Source organism: Spodoptera frugiperda, chromosome 15 (assembly GCF_023101765.2).
Source record: "Spodoptera frugiperda isolate SF20-4 chromosome 15, AGI-APGP_CSIRO_Sfru_2.0, whole genome shotgun sequence".
Taxonomy (NCBI): domain Eukaryota; kingdom Metazoa; phylum Arthropoda; class Insecta; order Lepidoptera; family Noctuidae; genus Spodoptera; species Spodoptera frugiperda.
The window spans coordinates 12,547,352-12,573,861 of NC_064226.1; the positions used below are offsets into that span (position 1 = coordinate 12,547,352).

The 26,510-nt window shown below is 35.9% G+C and overlaps 1 protein-coding gene across 2 annotated transcripts; it reads right to left on the reverse strand.

Annotated features, from left to right (window-relative positions):
• LOC118272090 (uncharacterized) lies at window positions 1–26,179 on the reverse strand. 2 transcript variants are annotated; one of them, XR_007706002.1, is made up of 9 exons: window positions 26,039–26,179; window positions 25,308–25,359; window positions 8,166–8,224; window positions 7,264–7,420; window positions 6,505–6,685; window positions 4,972–5,128; window positions 3,935–4,086; window positions 1,938–3,414; window positions 1–1,793 (listed from the first exon to the last, which is right to left on the reverse strand). XR_007706002.1 is itself a non-coding variant. In XM_035588423.2 (8 exons), exons 1-8 carry the CDS (start codon window positions 26,103–26,105, stop codon window positions 3,406–3,408), a joined length of 834 nt encoding a protein of 277 aa, XP_035444316.1. In that variant the 5' UTR covers window positions 26,106–26,179; the 3' UTR covers window positions 1–3,405. The 2 variants fall into 2 exon arrangements, 1 of the variants encoding a protein (XP_035444316.1); XM_035588423.2 differs by having other exon boundaries at window positions 1–3,414.
• Between the last annotated feature and the right edge of the window lie 331 nt (window positions 26,180–26,510).

Below are 26,510 nucleotides of genomic sequence, written 5' to 3' on the forward strand. Positions count from 1 at the left end.
TGCCATTTTACTTCACTTTATTGCACCTAAGGAAGTACACTTCGTTGCATATTTCGTTGTCTGGGCTCTATCCATAGTGGCCCAGCAAGTTAGTTTACAAATTACATTATCATGAAGGTCCTAAGACCCCACTTGGCATAATGGACATCAAAAAGTCAAAAACTGACTTAAAACTATGGATCAAATATTTTAATGAAGTTAAATCTTAATTCTACCTCTACACTGAGAGAGCATCAAGACACTACAGAATGTATATTTATTATTTATACATAATAACAATAATTAACAACAGTGTATTGCTACTGACAATACAATGTCATTTAGTACAAAAAACCTACCCAATCGTTTGTATTTAAAACAAGGAACTCGTTATATCTAAGTACATATTCTTACATTAATCTTCGTATACTTTAAAAGCCTCCAAAAACGTTCCAATATTAAAGAGAGAAAAAAAAACAAAATGTACAAAATATATGTACTAAAAAATTATAGTATTGTACTGGCTTTAACCTGGAGCAATGGAAATGTTTTTGAAGTTAAAGAAAAACATATCTTATGTATCGTTATTTCTATGTTAAAGATAGAAAATTCGCTTGAATGTGATATGATTAGATTTTACGCTAAATAGTTAACTGTTACTTAATGGTACAATAATAAGTTACTAAAGCGGCCTGAGTATTAATGCTAGGAGGAAACATGACGAACTATTGGCAAACAATGCATGCGTATTGATATTTAAAACTCTTATATTCCATAGAATAAGTTTTATTAAGTTCATGTACAACGGAAATTAAATATTACGCACAACTAAAGGTGCTAGTTCAGCTTAAGGCCTATAGATCAATAAAATATATGCTAATGCCAAGTCATTAGTCAGTCAACTTGTGACAACTAAAGGTAAGCGTCGACAGGCCCGCATCGTACGCACCGCACGCAACGGATTTTAGTTTGTCTAGTATAGAAACAGATACAACTGCGTCGACTAATCCGCATCGTACGGACCGCATCATCGGCAATGCCTACATGCGTTGCGAACGACGCGGGCCTTTGGACGCTTACCTTAAGTTGATACTAATAGATCCTTAGGCCTCAAGCGCCATCTTGTGAGTGCAGAAGAACCATTATTATTGAACACAAAAAAAAAATTGCAAAGAGAAGAAAACTTTCTAATTTTAGCACCTCATCTCCTAAACACGTATACAAAATGTAACTAACTTTATTGAGCTGATGTAAAATTTTGTGCACAGTTCTCGCATTTTCAGACTCTCAATTTGGCACTTTTCTTTGTAAACTGAGGAAAAATTGTACCAATAAACATATTAATATTCTTTTATAGGAAACAAGCAATGGATTTTCAACAGTATAGTTGGGCCATGAAAAACTTGAGATTTTATCAGATCTCTCGCTCACTCTTATGACAGTTGTGCGGGAGATTCTTGTGACGTTTGTTATGGCCCAACTATAGCGTTAGGAAAGCGACTTAAAAACAAAACTGAGGTACCTTAATAGCTAAATACTTAAAAAAACCAACAGAAGAAATTGACAACAAGAGTAGAAAACAAGCGGAAGACAGAAGGAAGCTAGTTTAGTCGTAGACACACCATTTTAATTTTATTAAAAATATTTCGACCTCCATACTAAAGTAAGCGTTTCGTTCATGATAGAGCAAATACATATTATGCTGGTATTATGCAAAATAAGTTTTATTTACTTTACTTGTAATTGTCCAAAGTCAGAACATAGCTGGTGAAACGTAGGTATTACATTGTATATTATAAGCATCTCTGTCTACCCTTTTGGAGATAAAAATGTAGAAAAGCTCTAATAGTTTCGAGTCACAGAGCGACTTTTTACCATGAGCAGCGTGCACAGACGCGGCCACGTCGTGCAGCCTCCATTAATTGACGTGAGTAAACCGTGATTTTTGTATTTAGTACGTCTCAGGATAGTTATTATAAAAAGGCTATGTAAAGTTTTGATAAATAATCTAACATGTACGAAATGCTTACAAAAGAATTCTCGATACAATTTTGACCGATCCCCATGCGACCAGATTCACAATTTTACAAAATCTGGCCAACATTAATTCACTCATATCTTATGTCATTGTATTCATCGATCTAGAGAAGTATGCAAGTAATAAATTGTGAATCTGATCATTAATAATAAAAAACAAGAAGGAAGAGTTTTAGAAACATTTGGCAAGATTATAACAATATTATATGAGAAGGCAGCGAGTAATAAAACAATGAAACTTAACCTCCACTCGATATAAACTAATGTCTTTTTCGGTTCGAATGTTACATTATTTCGTGATCACATGATTTGGAAATGTTATAGTTTATAGAAATTAATAACTAAACCTTTTTCTGTTATAAGATTTCACCAAACATACATGTACTGAACCTTGCATGTAGAAACATAAGATTCAAAATTAATTAAATGCTAATGTAAAAACAATTCACATTGAACTCATTTGAAATATTCTTGGAATGAAGTTAAGCTTGTGCGTATTTGGTAAAGAGGATTTTTACGTGAAACTAAAAATTATTTGTAAATTAAATTGTACATACGGAATGATTTAGTTAACATACACCCTAGAACACAAACTATTATTATTACGTATTATGCGCTCTAATAGAGCTGATAGTTCACTGATAGTTTCAGTAATATTAGTACATAGCTTGTGTTTAAACAAACAGATGGATTCCAAAATTGTACTTTAACCTGTTAAAAATAACGTTGAATTTTCTCAAACAATATAAATCAACTCTATACTCGAATTTTCAAAAAAAATGTTCAGAACAGAACATAGTAAGGTTTCTAAAACCCACGATATGTCTATGTTTACGCTACAAAATTGACATCCGAACGAATTGTATTTAATTACAACTACTAATAATGACAATGATTTTTATGAATATTTGAACCTACTGATATTTGCAAAAGTACAAAAATTACTGGAATACTAATGATTATTCGTTTACTATGTAAAGGTTTATACACTATGGCATATACTGGCTACATGTATGAATAAGAGTTTCTGTAGTAACATCAAATTGTTGAATCAAATTCTGTCTAAAAACGACTACTATGTCTGAAATATTACGGCTAGTCAGAAGTTCAAACCTAAACAAGAAATTACCGATAGTCGCTCTATATCTGAATTGGATCCGATTTAGAGCCGAATTTTGCCAATCTAGCTGAAAAAAAATCCAGAACGAAAACTTGTTTAAACAGCTAACTATAGTTTTGTAGTAGTATTTGTCGCCAGTATATGCCACAGCGTAGAGGAATGACGCGTAGAGCCCCGGCTAAGTGGCTGTTGTGTGAGTACATGATGACGCGACACGTATAGACTCGGCTCCTGTGGACGGCTGCGTTGTGTGTGGGTCGCCCAGTCTCTTACATCACCTGCAAATTACACAAACGAATTTAATTTATGACCGATAATAAGGCAGTTAATACTAAAGCAATGGTTAATGTTAATGTTAAGGCTCTACAGAGTGGTATCACTAAGTTACAGTAGAGTTGATAGAGAAAGGTTAGTTATCTGTCAAATTGTTGTAGTTGTGTGTCTAAAGACTGCATGGTTCGCGTAATGATTGCTGCGCAATGTATTTTTTTTTTTTTTTGAAGGGAAAATCATCCAATCTCCCTCTTTGGGCGAAGCGCAGACCCTTACTGACTAAAAACTACCCCGTTCCTTCTCCTGCTTTGAGCCGGAACCCCGGTAACCTGTTACGTTGTCCGCAGCTCTGGTTTGGGCAACAGCCATACTGGGCCCCATTGCGCAATGTATTCTGGGCGGTAGATTCCCGCACAGATTTTTTTTGTGTAATCCATAGATTGTTGTTTTGGTCTAGGTGTGATGTGTATGTGTAAATTTATATATTTGTATAATAGTATTAAAATAAAAGTAGAGATATCATACCTGCAGTATCTGGCTGGCCTCGAAGGCGGTGCCGGGCAGCAGTACGATGGGCGCGGCCACGCGGCCTGCCTCCACGCACACCATGTTCGGGAACTCGTCGTCGCCGAAGTCAGGGATCTCTTTCGCGTACTCCGCCCATGGGTTCCAGATCACTGGGGAGAGGAGCGGATTAAAGATATCATATATAATCCCCTGTAACATGGCTAAAAACTGTCCAATGTCCATGACACTAGGCTGTAAGCTATGACCTCACCTTTATTTTAATAACAAAATATAAAATCTGTCTGTTCCAGGCATAACTTGTTCAGATTACGGTTTCGAATGAAAAAATGGAACGAATGAACGTCATTATGTAAAAGGAAACAACGAATTATATGTATATTATTACATTTTCCAATTTTCTAATATAACTACATATATTCTATAATTTTATTGTAACTTTCGTGAGACATACTAAATTAATCATTACGTTATCGGCTTACTCACGTAATTGTCGCGCTGCTACTGACAATCGCCGCGTCGTGTGTCGCGGAATGCTGCTCATGAATATGAGCCTCTAGCATGGCTTGAAACTAGTCGAGTTCCTCGTCAAACAATTACGTGAGTAAGCCGATAACATCTATATATTAATACGTGATGCAAAAACTTTGGACCACATTTTACGAAAATTGCGCGGACGTAGGAGCATAAAATTTGGTATACTTATAGTTTATGTGTAGGAGAAGTGCATAGCGCTAATATTTTTCAAAAATAATGCTTATAAAGTACATTAAATCAATAAATAAAACATCACACACACATGCATAGTATCTGATCGTATTTGACAAAACGTCAAAATCGATAGACATTGCGATGATATTCTCACGTGAGATGAAAAGAGTTTTATAAAAGAGTTTGAATTAAATAAAAATTATCCTTCAACGTACGTTAAGTGGTATTGTAAATTAAATCATATATGGTCGAATTTCGGCCACTAGGCGACCACTAGTAATAATTAATACATATTCTATATAGACAAATGTACATATTCTACATACCAGTATCAGGGAAGTTGTACTTCTGTATCCTCATCTTGCGGCCGCTGACGACGTTGGTGATGATGTGCTCCTGCATCGTGTTCTGGTAGATCCTGTCCGTCCACTCGTTGATGGTCACCACCTCGCGCGTCTCCTGGTACACTGCGCCTTCCCGAGTCTATAATTAAAGTGTGTTGCTTAGAATAGTGTTATGAAGAGGAGTAGTGTCAAAAAGTCGTGATAGATCTTCAAAAGTCTTCTACTATTTAAGAGATAGCAGTACCTTTAGTACGAGTTTGCTTTACGTTGAACAAAATAAAGCGCGTTCGGCGTTCTGATTGGTTAGTTCATTCGCGCCGGCCAATCAAAGCGCCGAACGCGATCTCGTTTCGTTTCGTTTCGATCTCGGTAACGTAACGTAAAACAAATTCGTACTAAGCCTTCTGTTAAAATTGTTTATTTTTCTAGCTCTTCTGCAGAAGAGGACATTAAACTTTTTGGAAGTCATAGAATATAATTTTTATGAGGTTAATAATCTCTTAAAAGGTATGATGAGATGAGATATGATGTTTTATAGTATGTAAATATAATTAGCTCTCATCTCTACATAGTTCTAAATTGGTTCTTTCCTTATCTTGGAACTTAGATTCAATGTAGTAATTCATGATGTAAAAAATATATGTTGTAGGTAGGTACAATAAACTGTTAACAAATGACTTTGACCTGACCTATAGAACTGTCACATAATATTGCTGTAACAATACCTTTATGACGCAAATGACACACAAAAATTCATATAAATTATTATTTTATGATATTCAACATCTAAGAACAATTAGACAACTTGTCATGTCGTCACTTGAACTCGGACATGACAGTATGAATAGAAATGATGACGTCAAATATGTATAAACGTCATAATAGCGAACCTTTGACCAATGACGTCATTATAACATGGCGAAAAAATCGAAGTTGCATTAAAGCTTTCAAAAAACGTTTGCTTTCAAAATTTATTATAAAAAGTACACCACACTTTTTTTTCAATAGCTAAAAGTTAGGAGTGGAAACTTGAACTAAAATCATTATTGACACAGTCATCAATTTTGCCTATTGTCATAAACTGGACAGTTGGGCACAATTCCAGACTACGTACTACTACTAAGAAATTTCCGAAAAACCGAAAAAAAACCAGCAATACTTTGCCCAAACCGGAATTCAAACTATAGACACCTTGCCCAACAGTCGCACTGGCAACTACTCGACCAACGACGCAGTTTATAGATACAACAGTGAACCAATAGATAACACAATGCAGAAGGGTTTAAAAAATTGAAATTTTACAGATCTTTACTTAGCTGGCCTTGCAAAGTTCGTACCGCCTCAAACATTTTTTTTACCTTTTAAACCTTCCCTAGACTTTAATAAATACCTTAAAACCAAAATTTGCCAAATCGCTCCAGCCGTTCTCGAGTTTTAGTGAGACTAACGAACAGCAATAGATTTTTATATATAGAAGAAGATTTACTGTAATAGAAACAAAGTAAGTATAAGTACCTTATCAATGAACATGCAGCCGTGCATGCCGGTGATCTGACAGCGCCTGACGTCGGGCACCTTGAAGTAGGTGTGCAGCAGCATCTGGCAGCTGAACGTCAGCTCCTTGCTGGGGTTGTACACGCCGATGTTGAAGTGCAGCTCCTTCTCGCGCAGGATCAGTCTGTACGTCAGTCTGAACCTGGAGGAACATGGTGAGGAATTAATTAAAAAAATAACACGTGATATTCCACTGCTAAATCAGAGGTTGGATCGATTAAATACTAATAATACGTAATTAACTGATGATTTAATAACCGATCTCAATGTGTGTATTTAAAAGCGTTTAGATTTTCGATATTACTTCTAACTAAATTTTGGATTGAGATCAACAGTTAGTCTACCCAAATCATCTGTAGCACCACTGTTAAAAAACGCCAAATTCCTACTATATATATACTTGCAAGTAAAATACATGTCATGTGATTTAAAAGAGCCATTTATAGTTTAGTAATTAATTAAATTAATTTCTTAATTTTTCTTTAAATTGTTTTATACTTATTGCTTGAACGGTCAAAAAATAAAGTTGAGCCTACCTTTAATTAAAGAGCATATACTAACTGTTGTTTCCCATAATTTTAAGATTGTCTGTATGTATCTTAGTTGGTAAGCCTTAAATAAATAAATACTTAACACTTTTAAAACCAAACTGCGACGACGGACCACGGATACCTTTAAGCATACGAACGTAGATTAAAATAAAAAAAAATGTTTACTCACTGGAAATGCCACATGGACCTGGTGAAGTCATCATCCATGAGGCTGAAGACAGCTTCGACATCGCCGCTGGGCAACCGCTCCGGCATTTTTTCCACGTGCCAGCGAGCTATCCGGGCGAACCCGTGCTGCGGACCGAACGCCCATTGTCCGAACTGAGCTGGAATATCCAATAAAGTATTTTACTAAAAGATCATCTCAATCCCCAAATCTTTAACCCCTATAAGGATGGTAACGGCACCCAGCCACTGACGTGTATTACTTTAATTGTTTACCATTAAGTAATCCGTACGTTAGTTTGCCACTCTATCCCATATAAAAATCTACAGTCTATGACAGTCCACTACTTGACTGTTTGCCCCGTTTACCGGCAGAATGGAATTCTTTAAAAAGGTTCAAGTTTATCAGACAGTGCAGCTGGCCCGGTCTCTGCCAAATGTGGGACCGAGGTGGTGATGGCAAAAGTGTAATACACGTATTCTCTGTCGTATTAACGCACCTCACTTGTGTAACATGTAACAACAAATAACAAGGAACCGAAATACTCGGTTATTATTCTATGGCTAAAACGGATAAATAAGAATAACAATCCGAATAACTTTGTAATGTATGACGGGAACATTCTTGTGTGTATACTCAATGAGACATTCAAACTTGTATTACAATTTACAATATTATAAACACTATATAAAAAAACACCCATTTCAACAGTAACAGAACATGTGGTCCTTTATAGTACCAAAGGACCACATTTTAAATGAATTAGCTATTGTAACAGAGAAAGAACAATAAAACAGAAAGGGTGTTTTTAAAAACATAAAGAGCTTTAGTATACTGCTACTTATTCACTAGCCTTTATTATTCATAGTACATAATGTTCAATGTGTAGAATTATCTTTACTTACGGAATACAAACGGTATCCCTCCTCGTATCGCCCTCTTGCCATCGAACACTGCCTGTTTACTGCAACAAAAAAACCGCATGTTAACAATTTTCTACAAATTACACCAACAAACATGGCCCTACATGTCGTCAAATCGATATTCATCTAGAATACTAATTCATAATAACTCATAAACAAAATGTTTCTCATAAAAAACTTAAATAATTGCAAATTGTAATGTCAGGTTGCAGCACAACAATTATAAGACCTATAATTATCGTCTTATGGTTTTAATTCAATTAACACAACACAAGACAAATGATGGACGTTTAATTCCTTTGACAGTTTTAAAGTTCAATTAATTACGGCGCAGATGTTTTAATGTAAACAAATAATTGCATAAAGTTACTTTAATTAGGTTCTATTTTGGCAAAAGCATTAAAAAGGACTGAGTACATAAATCTTCATTAAAATATTTAAACATCTACCTATTTGTAATGCAATAATGTTTATGGGTATGGAAACACTTGTTGTCATGCATTATTAATTAATATTTTTTAAGTTCAAGGCAATAAATAACTTTCGGATTCAAATAACATAAATTTCAAATAAAATTAAGACAAAAATAATACGTATCTAAGAATAAGACGACGAAAAACTCCCCAAGTTTCTAATTGATAGTGAAAATATTTACATTGGGATATTGTTCCGAAACATTTGGAGGGCTCATTGTTATCATTCGTTTCCGGGCTTTTCATTTCACTCTAAAAACAATCTTAGAAATAGACTATGATTTTATTGTAATGGTATTCATCAGAGAAGTATCCCCAGCGAGCCTTATGTTAAGTTGATCGTATTCTATCTAATGTACCGTCACGGTTTAGATCTAAATAGGTATGTAGTAATGGCAGGCATAACTAATGCCGTATGCACGAATCACGGGTCGGATCCAGTGCTACAATACATACACATTACTCGCATGCATTAGGCTGAACCGCAACATTTTAGCCTGACCGCAGTGAGCAAGCACCAGCAGCATTACACCTTCAGCTCACGTTTGAAACATGATCAATTTTAGCGGTTGCATTCCAGTGCCGCCGGGGGACGATGCAAAAAGCACCCTTATATTATAAATGCATCAGTGGACAGGTCGGCCGCGACAAAAACGGAGCTCGAGCAAGCCACGTATAAATTATTTATGCCATTTTTAGCATTTCGGAGTTTGTGAAACGAGTGGTCGCGAATGATGACCACGACGCGACGAGCACGTCATCGAAACGCGACGCGACGGGAATTTGCACTTTCGAGTCACCAAACATCGCTAGCGCTGCAATGTTGGGCATACCAACCGAAGCCGAAATACTAAATATTATCCTAACTAACATACGGCTTGTGAAGCCATCTGTTACAAGTTCACAAATTATTAACAATATCATTAGTGCGAATTATAAATTAAAATTGGTTGCAAATTAACAAAGCGTTATGTTATTATTAATATTTAATGGTTACGTCATTGAAATAAATTAGATAAATTAAAACGGATATTAACTATCGATCTAATCGGTTCTAGAAATTAGATACATAAATCATAACTCCCACGTTACCACAAACTGGGTGCATGTATTTCACACGGACTCCGCAGTTGAACAAACATTAAGGCAAGTTTCCACAAATTCTATAAACGTGTATCCGTTACAATATATTTGTCCAAGAACCCTTTTTAGTAATCTAGTTATCCGCAAATTAACTGCTGTGAAAAATGTTAATTGACACACAAATATTAATAAACGTCTGCTGCGTAATGCCAGCCACCTTTTTACTGTCCGCCGTATATAGAGTTTAACCCTTACAGATGATGCAGACCGGTGCACCGTTAACACTCATCCTGCTAAGATACGAACCGTTTTATTACCGTACAATGTCTTAACGATAATTGCATTTTGACATTGATAATACCCAGCGGTAAACTACTCTGCTGATTAAACTGGAACCAATCAAATAGAATAAAATGTAACGGAGCGGGCAACCAGACGGAATACCGATGACGACTTTAATTTAAAATATTTTAATAACTGTTCGAAATGGTAGTTCTGTCTGTACAATAGAACGTTTTCCACGAATCAGGAGAGAGACTAGATAAAGTTTTAATTAGAGATTCCGGATGAAATTCCTCCATGAGTCGCCGGGAGCCGATACATTCCCGCTTCGGCACCAGCCGAGTTTTTACCACCACGCAAACTCGTTCCCTCCCGCCATTCTCTGGCCAGATAAATAGCGACAATAAATATACCATTGGAGCCAATTGCTTTCTCTACATAACCGTTACAATAAAATTTCCCAAATCATGTGATTTTTGAACCAATTAAAGTCTTTAGTATTCGTAACGACCTCCATAAATCTGCCCTTTTCAGAACAAAGTAAATAATTTGGTCCTTTTACGCTCAATGCATTGAATGGGACATATCTCTTATGCCATGGGTTGTATTATAGTGAAACAAAAAACAATAGGAGTTTTGGTAAAAGGGAGAGCAATTAATTTGTATACAATTATTAATCTTGGTAACAACGTGCTAAAGCCTGCTAATACACTACATTTATGATCAACCATTGTTTTAACAAATTATGCAGCCATGGATTGTTCTCACTGCAACACGTTCAAAAAAGATTAAATACTTAAATTAACGCGACATTTATAATTGATTAGGTTTTTGCTCTCAAGAAAAATTTTAATCAGCATTTTATTGGGGCGCTCAAGCGGCCGCGGAGATCACAATATTGTGCAAAAACGCTATGACCCGCGACAGTTTCTCGCGACTAGCTCTCATAGTCATTGTTCTCGACTTTCATGCAACTATTGATCACATAAGCCCGTCACGTTTCTCAACATTGTTGTGGCGTTCTCGTGAGATGGGCGAGCGCACCCTGCCACCGCCGCCGGGGGCGACACACCCCGCACGATAACATTATAATTAACCAGGCGAGCATTTTTATATGCCGCATCAACCAGTTATATGCCCATGAATGGAATTTCATTAATATTGCCTCAACGCGCTCGTCTATTCACGTCACATTTGCGACACAGACAGCAGCGGAGGATCAGGACGGGAAATTGTTAATTTGAAAAACAAAGCAAGCTTCAATAAAAATGCAAAACAAGCCGGTTTTCATTGCCAGCCCCAGGGTAGAAGAAAAAATCAACAATATGCACTCACCCAGCAGAAAAAATATTGATAAGAAAAGCAACAAAGCAGTTGTAAAGTAAGTCGCAGACATGTTCCAGTGGACACCCTTCCTCATAGTTAATGAATCCTCTAATTATTTTAACTAGCGAGCTGTTGAAAAAAGCGCCTTTGCTATCACAAAAAGCGAAGAAAAACCTATTTGAAGCGCTACAAAGTTAATGACTCGGAGCGTGTTACTTTGACATATTAAGAGAAGACAGTAAACTGGTTTGGAGAAAAAACCGTGGATATAAAGGCAGGGGCTCCTGTGCATCAACAAATTAAAGGTCGCATAAACGATGCGACACTATAGGACGCAATTAGATCTTTTTAGGAGCAGCGATCCCGCAGCCGCTAGCCGGCTGGGTATATCATTATCTACTGCAAATAACCGGTAGCTGCAATAAAAACTCTTAAAAGCAATATGACATTAAAGCGTACTTCATTTTGCGAGTGGATCAGCTCGCTACAATGACTGCTAGTACTTAATCCCCACCGCGCCTCTCCTAGAATTAAACACGATTTAAGATAATGATTGTCATATTTGCTCATTACGGAGAGATATTTTTATGTGCGTATACATACATGGCTTGAGAACCAATAATAATAAATGGTTGTTTATTATTAATGTCGACTTAACAAACTGTTATAGATATTGGCTTAATGATCGCGATCGACATTAAAATAGATTACGAATTAATTGAAACCTATTAAAAAATATCTTTGCGTAGACCGGTAGATAGGTATCATCTGCTTTTGATGAGGATGAAGTGTAGTCAGGAGTTAATATAGATTTATATTTTTCACCAACACTTATTTAATATCCAACTTGAAACAAAACCACGAAGTCTTCAAGGAAAGTCTGCGACAAGAGGACATGAAATAAATCTGTTTTATATTGTCGGTCTCGGTGTTTGAATTGATTGTGTTTTATGTGTCCACCTCGTAATAGTTCCCGAGGTGTAGTTAGTGTAGTATCGTAACATTGCGTTACATCGCCAACGCATTGACCGCACTAGATGCTATGGAATAACACGTACAAAAGGACCAAGTTCATGTACTAATTTGAATTTGTCTCCTTTTTGCCAAACGATTTTTATTAATCCTTACCTTAACCTTAGTACTCGTTAGTAAATGTGTTATTGTAACGAACGACTATTAATTCCAGTGTCTACATCTAAGTCCATTCACCAAAAAAAAAAACACTAACACTTAGGCTAGAGAACAGTACCTAGAATTAAATGTCACCGCACATTTTAAAAGTCTTTGCAACAAGAATTACATTTTCAGAAAGTAAACCTTCTGTATATAAATTCTTTATAAATCTAAAGAGCCGTTTATTCTCGGTAGAAACTTAGACATTTGGATTAATGCTATCTGGGGTCGGATTCGGATTACGTCACCGAGGTACTGCAGTTGATGGCTTTCAAAACATGTATATTTTCTAAGCGCAATGAATATGGTAATTGTGGTACTTGAACTCGACAATAATTACTTTTGGAGAGGCCTATCCTGCAGCGGATGACAACAGACAGATAGCAATGATAATAAAGGATTAAATGGTATATAACCAACGTTTAGCTAGCTTCAAAGACCAGCTTAGATTAACTAGATAATACCTAGTTAATCTAAGCTGTATATATGGAAATAAGAAATTGGCCGACCCAATAAAAATTACTTACTATCGACCCAATGAAAGAATCTGTGGTATGGACTCAAAATCAAGGTGTAATGTTTCCCGCTGCGTCTAATCGTCTGAAGATAATAAACTAGAAAAAAATACTGAATGGATTTTCATACAGTTTATACGCAAGTAAATTAAATTAAAAAAAAGAGGTTTTTGGATGCATTCATAAAACTGAAGTCTGTCTGAGTGACACTTTAATCCAAACACTAATTCTTTTCTAACTCTTGAAGACAATATCAAACGTCATTGAGTATTGAATTATTAGAATCACAAGTGAGACAAGGACTGGTCCTTATTAAAATTAAATTGTTGTGATTATTGAGTGGTCCTTATAGCAAGATTGATGTATTTGCATAGCAGATAAGGTGTCTTACCTAACATAAATCATAGAGTTACTTATCTTATTTGCAATAAAATGATATTTCAGTTTAGTTAAGGTTCAACTAGTTTTCCTCACATAATGATAACGATATCTTATTAATACATTGAGCATGTAATTGGCGTTTGATTTATAGTAACATTTGATGGATTCCTTTACAACTTTCAGAATACTAACTTAGAAAACCATCTTTTAAAATATTTTGCATAACAACTTTTACATTTCTCCAGATATGTATGCAAAAGCCTCCTTTTAGATTCAACTGTAGTCCTCCAGATTTTGTGGTATTATTGAAAATATTGAAATCTTTATCAATCCCGTGCATAGATCAACGAAACAGAGAATTATAATCATGTGATTTATTTCTAAAGCTCATAGTTACGAGTCCGTTGGAATCATCACTGATGGTATCTGCTACGTGTACCTGATACCTTCAAGAAATTGATCGATTGGTGCTCTAAACAAATACTCATTTGTATGGTGTTCCATTGTTCTATGTGTTTGCATACGTGAGATTTCTGTTTATAGATGACACCCACGCCCCGGGAGAAGTCCTAGTCTTTGAATACATTTAGAAAAAAAAAATAGAATAAATGTTGTTAGCAGTTGGCGCCACTAGCGTGTTTGGTCCTTTACTGTATACCTGTGTCTTTTAATATAGAATAGAAAGACACTAAGGTTAGTTTCTACTAGCATTTCTTCATGAAAATCTTCATTGATTTGGAGAACAAACTATGTCTGCCATTAGCATGACTAACATCCCTATGCGATTTCAAAATCCTCGAACAATAGAATCTAAAACAAAAATGCTCTTCGTTTCATTTAACGTTCATTCATTCGTATAGTACCTTCAGACCCTACGGTAATAAAGAGGTGGTACTTATAACCTTGCGCAGTGGCAGACCAGGGCCGCTCAATGAAAGTACGCTGCCGGAACATGCGTAGGCGCTTGAGGCTGTCACGGACGTACAACACGTGCCACAACACCGTAGTGATACTGATAACCACTTCAACTTTTTTAGGAATGCCGCATAAGTTGGTACGGGTTATGGTGATATTCATTACGGGGAAGTTTTCGAATAGTTTTCCATTGACTAACAGCTGTAGCTTGCCTATGCATGCACACTATGAGCAGGTACATACATGTTGCAAAACTTCATAACCGGTACTAATATCTTCACAAATTGCGGATATTCCAACTAGACGGATATGTAGATGTGAAGATTCATAACAACTTGCGGTGCAGACATCTGTTTATTAAAACTAAACATAAATTAGTTAACGTGCATCGAATAAACAGCATTGTTTGATGCTTATCATCAAACAATACGAGATAAATTAAAATAACTACAGTTCACACCAATTTAACTGGTCGCCGTTTGACGTTCAAAAGCTTATTTGGTCTTTTTGGTCCTAATATCCGAAAATAGTCAGAAATCTCTAAATCATACTATATTACGACTCGGGTTCAACAAGAACATTCAATTATGAAGTGTTATAATTCACAGAGACAAGAGAAAAGTTACGCAATTGAGCAAATCAATAGAATAAGGAACAGTTTTAATGTAAAAGCTCTCCAGCTCAACGGTTGACAGTTGAAACTGTTGAGACCTCTTATCTGAGAGGATTTGTTGTCCTCTACGCTTCGTTAGATTACAATTCGAAGTAGTTCCAGTAAAATTTATCACTTTAATGAGATATAAGGAATTGTTATATAACTGAACCACATTTTGATAATGTATGAGAGCCATTAGTTGGATTACCGCAGAATTTGTTTTTTCAGTAACGCAGGAAAAGCTAAAAGAGATTAAAAAAGATTTCTACCGCGCGATTCTTAAACTAACGTCGTAGATAGCCGATATTTCGGCGTGTTGCGAAGCTAGCCGACACTAAAAAATTCTACGTTTTTTGGTCCTAAGAATCGGCATCCTGATTCAAGAAATATTTTGATAATTTTCTTTGATCTAGGAAGACTAAACATTTGCAAGGACGAAAAACATCACAAAAATCCTCACCAATATCCTGTTAACTAAAGTAACTAATTATACATTAATTACGTTTAAAGGCTCATTATTATTGACTAATTCTTCATTGGCGTACTGATTGATCGCGCGAGTTACTTCCTTGTATCCTATTAGTACAGTTACATGAATAAAATCTAATTACATAAGGTTTTTTTGCACCAAAACGAAGCGGCAACGTGTAATTTGTTAATACAAGATTTTAGTTGTGATTACAATCAATTATGTCTACGATATATGACCTTAAGTTAAAATTAACTAAGTATTCTGTTCGGATGTTGTAAATGAGTTTGTCTTAACTGCTCATTCTTGTGAATTCATAATTAAGGTTTTATAGACAGTTTCCAAATTGACTCGGTGATCATTGTCTGCGTTATAATCATCTAAATATTGTAACATTATTCTGAGTGGAAGGTATTTCCCCTCCTTGTTATACAATGCGATTGCTATACTTACTGGTTTATTTTTCAAAGTGTGGTCGAGTGTTGAACCATTTTGTAACTAAGGCAGTGAAGCGGAATCCCAACTAGTTGCCTAGCTGCCTTTTCACAGTGACCAGCGACAAATGTCGGCAGGTTTCAAAATTGACCGACTCCTCTATTTTTAGAACTGTGTCTAGAATACCGTAGACTGCTTTATTAGGTCTGTCTGGCTGGTCAAACTTTCCTATCCACGCTTGACAAAGTCGCCCTTCCAAAATGGGCATGACGTGAAAATGGCCGACAATAACTCTGAGTAAAGGGTGTCATAAACAACAATAAGTGTCTCAGTTGAATCAATTTACATTTTATAACCATCAATCATTATAGCTACCGGAACAAAATCAATAAAATTAAACATGAAATGTGCCATAAAACCGGCATTAGTACCTCTTACATTACGTAATCATTGAAAGTACAATTTTCATGGTACATTTGTTCTCACATTTAATTAATGGCCTCTGTGCTTTAGAAGTTAACATATGAACCAAATCAATTGTAAGTGCGCAGAAGGACCAGTTCTACAAGGCATGAGTTGTCGTTGAATTTTAAAGCTGTGAATCAAGAACTTTATTGATATATTTAGGTACATTAATAAAGTGTTTTTAATAGAATTTTCCATTTTCCTAAAAATATAGATAAGTATTGGTAAAAATGTATAAACAAAAAAAAAATTGTCCGTCGAAAGACCCCATGATCTTGTAGCACAGTAGCCATCACACAAACCACATGACCATCATGACACCACAAAGAAAAAACATCCATTAAGCAAGTTGACTTACAACATAGTAAGCATTAGTTAGTCCTTCTGGTCCTACACATAAATAAATCTTGTTTCGTCTTACGATTTACGGGCCTCACTTAATTAATGTAACGTGTTGTTTGAAAACGGGACAGAGACAAACGTTAGGTACATACAAGAACTAAGTGGTCTTGCAACAAAACTCCTTTTACCGACAGGGGTCAGCGCTGTAAATAGCGTCAGCAGATGGTCCGGACAGCCGATTAATAAGACGGGGACTCCGCCCCGGGCCTGCGGTGGCGACTTAACAGCGCCAATTTAACAAACACCACCCCACCAGATAAGCCGATTACCCGAATCTGAGAGACAAACAGACGTGCTTACGGTACAGATAATGTTGCTATGCTAATTGTGGACAGGACCACTGATAAACGGTTGCATGTTTATGTGACTCCAGTATCTGATCGCGCGATGAGGTTACACTAGTGCACTGTGTTATCTCGTAAAATGTCGCCGGCGTGGCTTCTCTTAACGGCTTACACTAATTTAATTGATTTATCTGTTCTTAAAACTGTATGCAAAAAATGAAGGATCTTTTAACGTCTATTTTTACGGCTTCCATGACATTTTTCCATCAACATAAACGAATAAGCACCACCCACAAACGCCTTCAGTGACAACAATAGAAGCGTATTTACAACCTTTTATAGTACTCATTATTGAATAAAACGTGACTTTTAAAGGTTATATCATTATAGCTAAATGCATGCAATATCAAGTAAGGCGGAGTAAAATAAAAACGTAACGTCTAGAACATATTGACATAAATTATGTGCTCGCATAACAGCATCTTGCAAACTGACTAAAGATAAATGCTACAATGCATAGTAATAAGAAACACAAATTAGCGAGCTTATCGTCGCCTAATCTTAATTCATGTAAAAACACAAGCTGCAGTGCTGACACACTTGGAAGCAAAAAATATATTTGACAGCTCGCGTCGAATCAATGTGACCATATTTAGCCGGATCCCGAACTAAATATCGCGTCACGATCATTATCAGCTGTTACAAGTGTGTAGTCAATAGATCATACGCGATGCGACCATGTAAGGCGGCACGAGACATATTCTGATGATGTCATGCGCTCGCTCAGACCAACTAACGCCCGGTACCCATGACGAACAACTACTCGGTTAAAAAATTAAGCTGTTTGTTTCCAACCAGTATTTGGTGAAGCACGTTACGAGTTCAATGGATATTTATCTAAACATGAACTCGCTCCACTTCAAGACCCTTCACAATGAGCTTTTCATGGTCCGATTTAGGCAATCAAAGTCTACTTTAAAAGCACGACTGTCAATAACTGCGAACAAATGACAGGCAATTTGCATATCAAAGAGACATACGGACAAATATATTCCAACTATGTATATTAAACTGCTCCCCACAGTCAAGTTACGAAGTGGCTGCTCCATAAAACTCACTCCAGGCTCTTTTGAGTCCACTTTGAAATAAGACTTGAAAAGTTGGTAACTTAGCACAGTAACTTGTCGACAATTGAGAGCAACTTGGGAAACTACAAGTACTTTATGCAAATAAGTTGAGTATTTTATTTTAACATCTGGACTAACCCGAGGGTTATCTTTATGGAGCCTTTCAACTTATCATTTTGTATCGTACGAATCACATTAAGTATTCTCCCTCCCTTCTTACATAGTAACAAATGCTTTACCTTGGCGGGCGTACACACACTTGCCCAACTTACATAATTACACGCTTAAATAAAATCAGGCAGAGCCATCATGAACAGACGAAAATTGTGATCACCACGCAATGTAAGCGTAGGACGATAATAAGATAACTAATGATATACACACCGACCTCACAAAGTAATTTCTTTAATACCTTGATCTTAACGCGATTCGGATTTACCGTACTAGACAAAATGATTCTCTTGACGATGATATTCTTTTATAATAATAATTCTTCGGAAATTCCTACTCAAAACTCAGAAGTGACTACGAACAATTCAAAGGTCAAGTTTATTACTTTAGAATTCTCGTCAAATTGTAAAGATGTCTTAATTGTGATAAATCATCTTCGTAAACGTTAATTACTACCTCGGCTAGATACAGTCACAGTGGGATATAAATCAAGTCCGAGTTAGCAAACCTGTAGGATAATTGTACTAAATCACCGACTAAGCAATCAGACAATGAATATTGTAGGTGGGTGTTGCTTGGATTACTAAATTACATATCGGTCGACTAAATCTACGCGGTGGAAATGACTAGAGCGAGCGAGTGGTTCTAATGTTCGATCTTCCCAGTAATATTTCACCGCAGCTGTGTAACGAGTGGAACAAGCCTTGTCTTGGGTGTCATTGGAGACGCCAAAAAAAGTGCAACATGTGTACGCTGTGGACGGTAATGGAGCACGTGCAGTGGACACACTTTGTGACGCTTCTACTTTATTAATGACAACATGGCGAGTCCTGGCGAAACCACTAGCGTTTTGTTTCAGAGGGTCAAGTCATGTAATAAAAAATTGTGTTCCTAAATTCTGTATTTCTGACGTCGCTTGATGATTACAGAACTCTATCTCCTTCGGGGATAGGTATAATTAGCGTCAGTCGACACCCCGAGCGTTCAAATCAAGATTTATCAAGTGAGCCGAAGGCGGGAGATAATGTGACGGTTGCGGAGCGGGCCTGACTATTCAGCGGAGTCAATGGCGTGTGACCGACGACGGCGGTAGAGAGGTTGCCGGGCGCTAGCCGTTGGGTGACGCTGACATTCTTTACCCACGTCTTATTTCATTTTGTTTTTTTGAAATATTAGACCATTCAGTTGTGAAGCACGTAGCATCCAGCGAGGCGCTACCGGTGCTACCGTTTAGAAAATGTTACTCAAAGCATATTCAACTTGAACTCGCTGTAGTAAAATTTAATAGCGCCATTGTATTTTGCGTCGGAAGCGAGCAGCCAGAGAAAATAATTGCGAGCACCATCAATTTCCATCTAATGGAGCGATAAACCCGTCTCAGCCATCGTTGATCCGTGAAGCTGAGCATAAAATAAAGCTTGCACTCATTGACGCGCGTCGACGACGATCGATGGGGTAATCTCGCGGTCATCCCATCCCGGCTTTGTCTGTGCATCGGGAGCGGCATAAAATTATCTGGGCATTAGCGAGCCGGAGAGCGAGCGGGGTGTCCGGGGACCATTTGTCATCGGCGGTGTGCAGGGGAGTGGGGGTGCGGGAGGGGGGCGGGAAGAAAGTGGCGGCGACTCGGGGCGGCTGCAGACGCGACCACAAAAACAAGACGCGGAGAGCAGGGGCGGGACTCACAGCCACCGCGCTGCCACTGCCACCCGCAGGGATGTGCCACGCCGTGTCACGATTCTCTTATGTACAACATGCTGTTTGGACACTGCTAACTTTGAATTATGGCGCAATGTACAACTTTAAAGTTTACAGCGACTATATTTTACCCGTAACTACACAGTCATAACTGGCTCAACTGTCTGAAATTGTAGCGATTGCTAAAGATGACCATCTAAATACCACTCAGTATAATAAACCAAATGACGTAAACGGGGCAAAATGGCATAAAATTGATGATTGTATGAAACACTAAGAAGACGAGCGGTACAACAAAGTAATACAAAGGTGTCAGTTTAATTATAAGTTCAATAAAAATTTAGACGCCATTATTATTTTATGGATTCTCATAAAACGTACTGGTCTAGTTAATATTTTTGTGTTCTAAAATTTATCGTTACTGGTACCACCAAAATGTAATGTAGCGACCAATATTTCGTATGGAAAGCTGTCGTCTCCATACAGTGTGGCCGTCACTCCGAAAACTTGGAGCCCTCGAAAAATCCCGCAGTCATAAAAGGGTCAAGCGGTTGCGTCACGTCGGCTCAGCAGAGGAGCAAAAACACCAAGAGTACAAACTATATTGGATATTAGAACAGAAGGCGCGTGCCGACAAGTTTTTGTCGGCAACCAGGGATCCGTTGGACATCGCTTATTTAATTTACCAAATTCCGCGCGAATGACATTAAAACGGCTTTTAATTCAAGATTAAAACTGCCCATTAAAATAAACGAGCAAGCGTGAAGAGCTTAAGGTGAAATATTAGCGAGCCTGAATCAAATAGCGCATCCGGCAACAGATGTTAGTGGTTTAATGTTTACTGATTGATGATTGATTAAATAAATACGTTGAAACTATGCAGTTGACTGGAAAACCCAACTACGCACACGTAAATTATACTTCCATTCGTTACCAAAACAAATATAATACAATTTCTACATTCCGCACCTAATCAAAAAGTAATTAACTTACAAGGACCACCAGTTGTCACTTCAAAGCGGTCTATCATCTAATACGAACTCTAGTTATAATTAAACATTTTATCAGTAATGTTAATGATCCCATTAGCTTTGAAGTAGAGAAAATTAATCCAACGAATCAATTTGTTGGTAATGATACTGGCATCAAATGTGTGGTTACAGTGGCTACTGGCTAGCTATACGAAGTATATATTGTACATAGAATCATTAGTGGCAGTCGGTCGTTTGTTAGAGCCATTCGCGGCCCGGAGACGGGTTTTTGTCTCAACGCCAAATTGCATCCGCACAATACGTTGTCAGTAAATTGATTTCGAATTAATTGCGGTAACATAAAGACATGGTGTGAGTTGTATAACAGCGATGAATTAGGATCTTATTAATGACCAAAGCGTTACATTTCTGTAGATTAAAAAAATCCACGAACCCAAAGAAGTTAACAACACCGGAGAGATAGATATTAAATAGTAATGAAGTCTTAAGGAATATACCAAAAATTATTTAAATACAATCTTCATAATAGAGGAGACAGCTAAACTTTTCAATATATTCTACAATTCAGTTACGAATTATCTCATGTCTAGACAAGCAAGGCTATAAAATATCCTTTAATAATAATTTTAAGTACTTACAATAACAGTGCATTAATATTAACAACTAAAACGAATAATTAGCGACCTCTAATGCTAACACCTACGACCAGAAAAGGTAATACGGGAAGCATAATAATTGCATTTAAAGGAGAAATGGTTTTTAGTGATGAAACGGGTCTAGATAATGTGAAAGCACAAGAAAGATATAACACTAGAAGTGGATGGTAAGTAAGATAATAATCAGCGTTAACTAGTTGAGTGAAGCTGGAGATACCAGTAACATTATCCATAATCAATATATGTACATTCGTAATATAGAGAGATAAGCAAGCACCTCCATTGTATGCAATTAACTAACGGATATGGAAGAAGTCTGCATCGCATTGTCTTCATCGATACATCGATATTATTATGATTTAATGATTTTCCGATTGCTATAATCATCGCGGTTCTGAGAGCTTTTTGACTTCAATGAACAATTTCATAGTCATTGTGTTGAGTAAAAAAAAAAAATTACGGAGAACTTTTGTTCTTGTAGCCTCCCTTACGATAATGTCTGACAAATTGATTAGGTTTTCAAGAAATCGAACGACTTGCTTCTGTCAGCGGATTCGCCGTTAGGAAAGCAAAATATAAAAAAGAGTTTAAAAATGAATTCATCATTTAGGGAATAATGAAAACAGAAGAACAAAGCACACACACAAACAATAATATCCCAAACTGAGTTTACATTTTCCTGCAGTAACTAGCTCGAGCCAAAATCCCCACTAATCGAGCATGGCTCATTAGCGGAAGACGCTCGTTTCGACGCGGATACACTTATGGAGTGTGTTTTTAATGTTTCCCTAACTTGGGAACACTTTAATTATTCCGTTGGTACATTTTCAGCACGTTTTTGTACGCTACCTAAAAATTATGACGAAAATATGAAGAAAGAAAAAATTGATGATATTTTATTAACGTCTAGGAAAGTTAGAGCAGAAGGAGCAAAAGACATTCCCTTTTATCATTTCAAAAATACACGTATCAACGCAACTGCATCGGTTAAATAAGTAATTTCACATTTGTGGCATAGTCGCTAAACGAGTCTATTTATTCGTAGACTTTATTACTCAATTAACTATTAATATTCCCGTTTTATTTTCTACCACACCTTGCTAGGAGTTTAATACACCGAAATAGTAGAATGGACATACATTTTGTGTTCATTAGTGTATTCTCAAACCCTCATTGTATAAGATCTTCACGGGCAAGCTATTGTCTACGATCTAACCTTAGTCGCTCTGAAAGTCGGTCTTTGTTCATGTTTCTAGGATTTAAGCAGTTGTTTAGATCTACCATCAGATACGACTTACGAGTTTACAAGACTATACAGACTTTACAGATGATTATGAACTATTGAAGAATAGTAGAATAGTATCTTATAGTTGGAACAATTGAAGAATTGTGTTAGCAGTTCGTATCATATTAGATCACCATGAGAAAGCATTTTGATTACCGATGGTTTAAAGATAACGCTATGTTGCTGTTGGTGCTTTTTCTGAATGGTCATATTATTGATTGATAAGGCATTACATGTTGATAATAGTCATGTGTGTAGACATGACTGCGCTGTAATACAGATTACAGCGCAAAAAGAATATCCTATACCTTTAAACGATTTGATAAATATTATATAGGCTTAGAAAAATACATCGTGTAGGAGTTCCCCAAGGTAACATTTTAGGTCCTCCGCTTATTTAGGGTTTACCTAATTTAGTAATTGGCAGTCTCTTATACATCTTGTATTATGTTTATGTCTTACTTTTCTCTTCACTCTCTGGTATCGATACCTATGGACATATTATGTTATGGAGACTGACCGTAATTTGATTGATTAACTGTCGAACGAAATCTAAGTGTTAAAATGACTTGATTAAATAAATTCAAATAAGATCGATAGGTGAATTCATCATATTTATTACACATAAATGATATTTCACGAAAACTTTAATCAACAGTAAGCAGACCGTAATCAATCATAGCTTTGTCGATTAAATAAACATTTTCAATATTATTTTATTGAACACCTATTTTCATTTGAATAATCACGAAACATGTACCTAGGTACTACGAAACGGGTACCTAGGTGCATGAGTTAGTTTGAACTAGTGCGATCTAGTTTTTGAAACATACCTACGTTAACCGGTGTGTTTTTTAATTGATTTCATCATAGCAATATAATTAACATGCATAATCATAAATATTTTTAAAATAATTTTTATCTTTACTAGATATATCTCTAGTCGTAATTCCAACGCATTTGTCACAAAAACTCCTTACAGAAAAATAAGTACTATTATTTGCGACGTTTTGTCGTAGTTTCAAAAAAATCCTGCTTTTCGATTCTGTATAAACTTTTGAACTTTGAAAAATCACTATAGATGATTAGTGCTTACTACCAGAGATTGATTTTGAATTAAAGTTTCGTACACACACACTATCAGAACTTTTTTTATGAACAACACTTCGGAACGCCACGGCAAAATGAAGTTACGCGAAAAAATCAAGTTACAATTACAATTTTAATTACGCATCTTTGCGGCAATAATATCAATTAACAAAACAATTAGGAAGCTGTTCTGTTGTAAATTATGACTATTTTATTGCCATCCCAAAGCATATTAATTCATGCAAATACAAATGGCATGTGTAATTAATGCAAATTAAATTACATGCACAAAGAGTAATTACACAGTGTCAAAGATGAATTAACCAGTCAACGGTAATTATAACTTAGATTGCTTAAAATGTTAAGTTTGTGCATATATTCAGATTAATTTAATAATAACACTAGCTGACGCCCGCGCCGCGTGGATTACGGACTTTGTGACAAGTAAAAGTAGCCTAAGTACATGAGCTAACTGCCAATTAAATTCCCGACAAAATTAGTCCAGCCATTTCAGAGATTAGGCAGAACAAACAGACAGACAAAATTTTTAATTTGATGTTGTTATGTATTGTATGTATGTTCAAATGCATGTAGTAAAAAAAGGTTATTTTAATATTACAGGCACTCCAATTTTGTTTATATGGTAGGTATGTCACAGGCTGATATACAGCTTTCAGAGTATTATTAGATAAAATTAAGTAGGTGCACAAACTTAACTTTATATGGCTAAAAATTAGGTGCCATATCATACATGTCCTACCTACTGGTTCTTAGGGCATCCTATCTACTATAGTTTAGAAATGCAAGTATTATAACTTTTAAGATAAAATGTTTCAGTGTAAAATATTTTTAGCAGGATTTTATATTTTTGGGTATTACATTTTTACGTAAGAAAGATACATATTATAAAAATTAAACTAGGCTAGAAAAATAAAGCCTGCATTTACAGATAAAAAAAGAATTTGCCAAACGGCTTTTTGATAGTACAAACTTATTTTTGGGTGATCCACACACACTCATTTATTCAATTCAATTAGCTGATTTTTCTTTGATTTACTTTTGACTTGGGCAATGTCAGTAATTTTGGTATAATTTAATACATTTTTAAAATAACTATTGTTAGATATAAGGATGTCAAAATAATATTTTAAACTAAATATACTGAGAAAGGCTCCAGTTTTTTCGAGTCACAGAGGGACTCTTCCTCGTTGCCATTTATGTAAATAACAAATTATTATTTAATCTTACCTTACAAATAACTGTTCTTGATTGTTCACTCTCCATGATACTACTGTAGCACCTGTAACAAATTCAAAATATTTAAAAGATATGAAATTATACAATAAATTGAACTTAGTGATTTGTGAAAGAATACTATGAAATTGCAATAATTGTTTCTGATGTAGTACTTCTTCTAAGTGATTAGTTTTAAGGTATACATGTATGTTAAAATGCATCTACAATTAAATAAACATCAAGTTTCACTGCTAAGTCTACTTTAATGATCATGGTCATCCTGATTTCCTAATGTATTAGCCAAATTATTGCTAAAGTATGACTTATGATTATTTTTTGTGAGTACATCAAATACCAACCTACAATTTAAAAGCAAGTATCTACAGTTTACTTCCTACAATCCAATAGCCAAGGTCAAAACCGCCGCAGACAACTTATTCTATTCAATATGAAAAAACTAGTTACCTATCAACTAAACACCACTAACTACACTACGTACACCTCATACAAATTATTTTCGGTAACTTCATACACCTACTAATACAATTTTATATAATTTACGATGTATAAATTACAATAAAAACATTACATTTTAAAATTACGCGCGTACAATTTCAAAAATAAATAAAGAAGTTAAGGTTAGACTGCCGCCACTTGGAATGCTCTGATAATTTGTAATATTACAGAAATTTTCAACTCAAGTGTTATAGTTAACTTATAAAATAATTTAAAACATTACTTACCGAAAAGATTTACGGTACAAGTTGTATTGTTGCCTCTGTCGAGAACGACAACACTTGTCGCTGCCATTTTCCGTTTGACAGCGAAGCCAACTGACAAAAAGCTAAGATATCGGTATTACCACAGCTATGAATACGGGACCTACATATTACTGTAAAATAAAACTACCAAAATGTAAAAAAAAAATGTAGTTTAAATGTACTTTGTTATTCTTTTAATCCCTTATTGATTATGATTATATAAAATTGCAAATTAGAGAGATTTTTGTTTTAAATATGCATTGACACCACAGTTATTTAATTTCACTTTACTGGTATCCCTAACTGGTAGTAAAATTTTTTCTTCGCTGTGTCAAATACAGTCAAATTGAAATAAATATTTTGGTATGAAATACTCAATTTCAATCCTGAAGTCATTTTATAAAATGATTTGTTCAAATATTTTCTTTGTTATACAAAAAGATTTGTTTCAAAC